The following is a 5833-nucleotide window of genomic DNA, read 5'->3' as shown; positions in this document are numbered from 1 at the left end:
CCCTCCTCGCCCGGCTCCTCCTGCGGCGCAGCGGGCTGTGCGGACATGGCCGCGGCGGTGGCGGTGGCGGCCGCGTCCCGGCGCCAGTCGTGCTACCTGTGTGACCTGCCCCGCATGCCCTGGGCCATGATCTGGGACTTCACGGAGCCCGTGTGCCGTGGCTGCGTCAACTACGAGGGCGCCGACCGCGTGGAGTTCGTCATCGAGACGGCGCGCCAGCTGAAGCGTGCTCACGGCTGCTTCTCCGAGGGCCGCTCCCCGACCGGCGCGCAACCCTCTACCGCCAAGCCTCCGCTGTCGGCCAAGGACCTTCTGCTGCAGCCGCCGCCGCAGCTGGGCCACGCGGGCGCCGAGGCCGCGCGCGCTCAGGCCATGGAGCGCTACCCGCTGGCCCCGGATCGGGCCTCGCGCCTGACCTCCGACTTCGGCACGCGTGCGGGTGCAGGCCTCCCGCAGTCGGCCGCGCCTCAGCCGGCGCCTGCCAACGGCATCCTGGTGCCCAACGGCTTCTCCAAGCTGGAGGAGCCGCCCGAGCTGAATCGCCAGAGCCCGAATCCGCGGCGGGCACACGCCGTGCCGCCCACCCTGGTGCCTCTGGTGAACGGCTCCGCCGCGCTGGGGCTGAGCGGCCGTGCCGCGGCCACCCTGGCCGCGGTGAGCGGGACATCGGGCCTGGGCGCCCAGCCCAGCGAACTGGGCACCCACAAACGACCGGCCTCGGTGTCGGGCGCGGCGGAGCACGAGGCGCGTGAGCCGAGCAAGGAGAAGGCGCAGCCCGCGCACCGGAGCCCGGCCGACAGCTTATCCGGCGCGCCCGGGGCGAGCGAGCTCAGCGCCGACGGTGCAGGCAAGGGTCGAGCACCCGGGGAGCAGGACTGGGCCAGCAGGCCTAAGACGGTGCGCGACACGCTACTGGCGCTGCACCAGCACGGCCACTCGGGGCCCTTCGAGAGCAAGTTCAAGAAGGAGCCGGCCCTGACTGCAGGCAGGTTGTTGGGTTTCGAGGCCAACGGGGCCAACGGGTCTAAAGCAGGTAGGGGCGGCTGTGGGGCGAGGGGAGAAGGGTCGAGGGCGTGGAAGCTGGAGACAGTGAGCACGCATGTGTGCTGAGGGAGCCACTCTTGCACAGTTTTGCCTTAGCCCAGAAACAACAAACAGCCAACTTCCTGGTCGGCCTAAGGCTGAACCAGCGCCGAGTGGCAACGTGGTTCCTTTGCTGAACCAGCACAACAGGGATGAGTCAGAGCGGGCTGATAGGCAGAGAGACACGGCGTTTTCCTTCCCCAGCACATTCTTGGATGGGAGCATGAGGGCAGCAGTCACCCTTTAACCTGCCGGGGATGTTAGCAGTCACATGCGCCCGTTCGGGGTTGGAACCTTTCAGGCAGGCTCGCATGACTTGGCTTCACTTGGAAGTGGTGTGCAGGCTCCAAGCCCCTTACTAGAGGGAGTGTTAGAAGCCGCGTGCAGAACTTGTGTACAAGGTGTGTTTTGGGAGAGGGGAAATGTCACTATGGGTGCGTTTCTGTTAATTTTCCTTTTCTTCCATGCCTGTCTATTCAGTTGCAAGAACAGCAAGGAAAAGGAAGCCTTCTCCAGAACCGGAAGGGGAAGTCGGGCCCCCTAAGATCAATGGCGAGGCTCAGCCTTGGCTGTCCACTTCCACAGAAGGGCTCAAGATCCCCATCACCCCTACATCCTCCTTTGTGTCTCCACCACCCCCTACTGCCTCTCCTCATTCCAACCGGACCACACCGCCTGAAGCGGCTCAGAATGGCCAGTCCCCCATGGCAGCCCTGATTTTAGTAGCAGACAATGCTGGGGGCAGTCACGCCTCGAAAGATGCCACCCAGGTTCACTCCACCACCCGGAGGAACAGCAGCAGCCCTTCCTCTCCCTCCTCTATGAACCAAAGAAGGCTGGGCCCCAGAGAGGTGGGGGGCCAGGCCACTGGCAGCGCAGGAGGACTGGAGCCGGTGCACCCTGCCAGCCTCCCAGACTCCTCTCTGGCAGCCAGCGCCCCCCTATGCTGCACCCTCTGCCACGAGCGGCTGGAGGATACCCACTTTGTGCAGTGCCCGTCTGTCCCTTCGCACAAGTTCTGTTTCCCTTGCTCCAGACAAAGCATTAAACAGCAGGGCGCTAGTGGAGAGGTCTATTGTCCAAGCGGGGAGAAGTGCCCTCTGGTGGGCTCCAATGTCCCCTGGGCCTTCATGCAAGGAGAGATTGCCACCATCCTCGCAGGAGACGTGAAAGTGAAGAAAGAGAGAGACTCGTGACTTTCTGCCATCAGGAAAGCCCACGGTTACCCTTAAACTTCTTGAACTGTATATAAATCTCCATATATATATATAAATATATATATCCAAGACAAGGGAAATGTAGACTTCATAAACATGGCTGTATAATTTTGATTTTTTTGAATACATTGTGTTTATATTTTTTTTTTTTGACGACAAAAGGTATGTACTTTAAAAGGCATTTTCTTCTTTTGTTAACGTTATTAGGCTGTCTGCTTGACTCTCCTGGTGACAGTTGCCGTTCTATGTAGGCTGCGACTTGGCTGCTTTTTTTTTGTTTTTTTTTTTTTAAAGAGCACTTGGCAAACAAATGCTTCTAGCCGTATTTGTATGCACTTATTTTAAAAGAGAAAAAAAAAGCCAAATACATTTTTCTGACGTTGTAAGATTGCCTTACTGTCTTGTCATTCCTCATTGCTGGCCCCTTGCAGGCTGGAGGTCAGTTGGAGAAGGAAGGGAGTGAGAGAAAAGAGGGCACCTTTTACCAGAAGGGCATGCCCCTCGGAGATGCCACCCACATCGCAGGTCCTCTCGGTGGGGAAGTGGGGTGTGAATCCTGTCTTGTTGATGGTTCGGTTCTTGCAATATTGATAGTCACAGGTGCTGCTTGAAATGTCTGCAGGATTGTGTTTGGGAGGTTTTCGGTTTGTTTGTTTGTTTTTTTTAGGTTTTTTTTTTTTTTTTACTGAAGGCAAGTTGACCCGTGTTCACTCTGCCCACGTGACCAGTTGTAAGCTCTCAAGGCTGCATGCTCCTCGGTTGCCCCACTGTTGTTTTCCAGCTGTAGGAAGAGTTGCCTGGTAAAGGGTGGTGTGCAAAGGTGGCCTTGCTGCTGTTGATCTGCAGCCAGGCAGCCTTTCCCAGCATGCCAGAGCCCTTGACGGCTGCAGGCCAGGTGAACTCGTGGGATCGGTTTCACTGCTGTTCTGTGTTCTAGTTTGTTCCTTTCGTTTACCTGTCCTGTTCTAGCGGCCATTGCTGTTGTCACAATACCTACACCAGTTTGTACTGGGTGCTTAGTGCGGTGTGTGCATTGACGGGCCTGTGGGTGAAGATCAGTGGGGGAGCCTGCACTAGGAGCCTCTGTCTGAAGTACTAAGTCAACTAGAACTGTTCTGGAAGAAGGATAAACTGGGGAAAGCTACCAACAGGAAGGATTTTTACATGAGCAAGCCCCACCTCTCCCACTACTCTCAAAGCCTTTTGTAAACTAATTTCTTTGATCACTGTTTGGCGTTGGTGAGGTGATTGTTTTTTGATGTAAACAACAGGTCATTAGTTGTTAGTAGTGGTCGCCCCTTGGTGATGCTGGTTTTTGTGGGTTGGTTTCCCCCTCCCTTCTTTGTACTGTTTTGGTTTTAATGTCAACAGGAACACTACCCTAAACCCTAACACGCAGGTGTTTGTAACTTGGCCTAGTAGGCTCAATCATGGCTTCTAAGTCTACTATGGTATTTTTTGGTTTTGTTTTGTTTTCTATTCTATTTTCATTTGAAAACAGGTTGTTAACCAGCTTGATCATTTCTAGTTACTTGGTCTTTTTCTTTTTAAAGGCAGTTTCTTTAGTAGTAGTCAAGTTACTAATGCTCAAAAACCAGTGACCCTGAACCAAATACAGTATTTGTGTTTTTTTTTTGTTAGTGCGCCACGTCCTCCAGGTTCTTGTTACCAGTCATTGTGATGTTACACAGGCTTGCATGGTAGACCAGTTCGTCGTTACTGTGACTCAGATCAACTGGTCTCTGAGGCGGATGTACACACACACACACACACACACACACACACACACACACACACACGTCAGTTCATCTGCCCGTAAAGACGTTTGTGAAGGACCCAACTATTATGGTCTGTAGTATAAATGTGTCTCTAAGCACTTTATTATAAACTGGAATTTGACCTCATCGATGTTACAACTAGATTAGTCATTTGACCTAATTTGCCGTGGCCGTCTGTATCTTTTGCAATCTCAACGCAGATAAGCTCTCCAAAAACATGAATAAAGAACCATCCTGCCGTATGGGGGACGTCTGTCCGGCTGCGGAAGAAGCCACCTGTGGTTTCTGTGCTCCTGGCAAAGGAGACAAAACTTGACCTGTTTTAAAGGGGGTGCACTTTTGAGATTAAGGGTCTGTGTGCATCTGCCCGGCCTGGGATGGCCTTCAGAAAACTGTGTAACCAGAGTGTTGTCCTGGAGGGGGTGGGGTGGGGTGGGGGGAGTCTTTCTCTGGCCTACTCACAAACCGTTCACTTGGGGACCTGGGATGATCTTTCCTTGTCCTGGATGACATTGTGGATGTTGTCCACAGCTGGATAGATGATATCAGAGTCCCAGCGCTATTCCAGCCTTGATTTTCATGCTCAGAATATTAGGGGATGGGCTGGCAGCAGGCCCTCTTTGCTTTAACAAATTAGAGAATTTAACAGATCTGGTTAGTGTCTTTCATGTGGCCTCACTCTGAAGTTACGAAAACGTACACACGGTTTACAGCTTTTCTATATATTCTTTCCTGGCCACCAAGTATTTTGAACGTGTGCCACCTCTTAACCTTTACTCTTTTTTTTTCCTTTTTTTTTTTAAGTTGAAGGTGATAATTTTTCTATATATGATGAAACTCATGTCTACTGAAATAAGTGTAATCTTAGCTATCAACATTATATTTTAAAACCATGCTATGGAAATATCACCTGTGTTCTGTCATGTGTCAGATTTACAGTACCTTTTTTTTTCTTTTAGCATTAAATAAAAATAAAATTGGGAGCACTGAACGTTTTCCAAGGCCTTTTTTAATTTTTTAAACCAAGAGTAGGGTGGCTGTCAGTACTCGCTAGACTGAAGGACACATGGGGCTGCGGTTGGGTTTGCTGGAGAGTGAGGTGAAAGAGAAAGAAGGCGGGGAGAGGACAGTGGGAGGGCACAGCTGAGCAGAGGTCATCTGGGAAGCACCTGCTTTATGACTGGCTGGAGAGCCTGCCACTCTCCAGGAGGGGTTGGAAGGAGCAGACGCCAAGGACACTGACCTGTCTGTCTCCACCTGGATCTGCCCTTTGAAGAGTTTTGTGAGAACCACCATCTTGGGACATAGAGAGCACCCTGACAGTGGGGTTGGGGTCTGCATCTGGGAAAGCCGTGGAGTGATGTGGGAAGCCCCAGGTGTGTTTAACTTGCGCCCATCTCCAGGCAGTATGGAATTCCCACAGGGCACACGTTTTGATCTCTTGACCTGTGACTGGGAAGCCTCCTGCCATAGGAAGTTCAAAGCTAGACTATACAGAGTTGTACATCTTAAGATGACATCAGCAACATCTTTGGGGGGGGAGTCCCACATATTTTTAATTTTTGCCACTAGTACACCGGATGTATTTTTTTTTCAAAACCAGTAAAAGTGACTTTTTCATTTAATGATGAGGTCAATAGCAAGGTTAAACTTGGCTTTGTTTTTCTTTCAAATGCTAGTGACACTCTTGCAGAGTCACTTAACAATCTTCTAGAAGCACCTTCCATGGACAAATGTCAAGGATCACATCCAGTG

General features: G+C 52.1%; 1 protein-coding gene across 2 annotated transcripts; it reads left to right on the top strand.

Annotated features, from left to right (window-relative positions):
- The first annotated feature begins 6 nt into the window (after positions 1–6).
- On the top strand, positions 7–5069 carry Irf2bp2 (interferon regulatory factor 2 binding protein 2). Of its 2 annotated transcripts, none has more exons than XM_026778682.1 (2): positions 7–985; positions 1564–5069. In XM_026778682.1, exons 1-2 carry the CDS (start codon positions 46–48, stop codon positions 2277–2279), a joined length of 1656 nt encoding a protein of 551 aa, XP_026634483.1. In that variant the 5' UTR covers positions 7–45; the 3' UTR covers positions 2280–5069. The 2 variants fall into 2 exon arrangements, with proteins under 2 accessions (XP_026634483.1, XP_005345958.1); XM_005345901.2 differs by having other exon boundaries at positions 7–1033.
- The last annotated feature ends 764 nt before the right edge of the window (positions 5070–5833 follow it).

This window comes from Microtus ochrogaster, chromosome 4 (assembly GCF_000317375.1).
Source record: "Microtus ochrogaster isolate Prairie Vole_2 chromosome 4, MicOch1.0, whole genome shotgun sequence".
In the NCBI taxonomy this organism is placed as follows: Eukaryota; Metazoa; Chordata; class Mammalia; order Rodentia; family Cricetidae; genus Microtus; species Microtus ochrogaster.
Note: the sequence above shows the minus strand (reverse complement) of the source record. Positions and strands in the feature narration are given on the sequence as shown.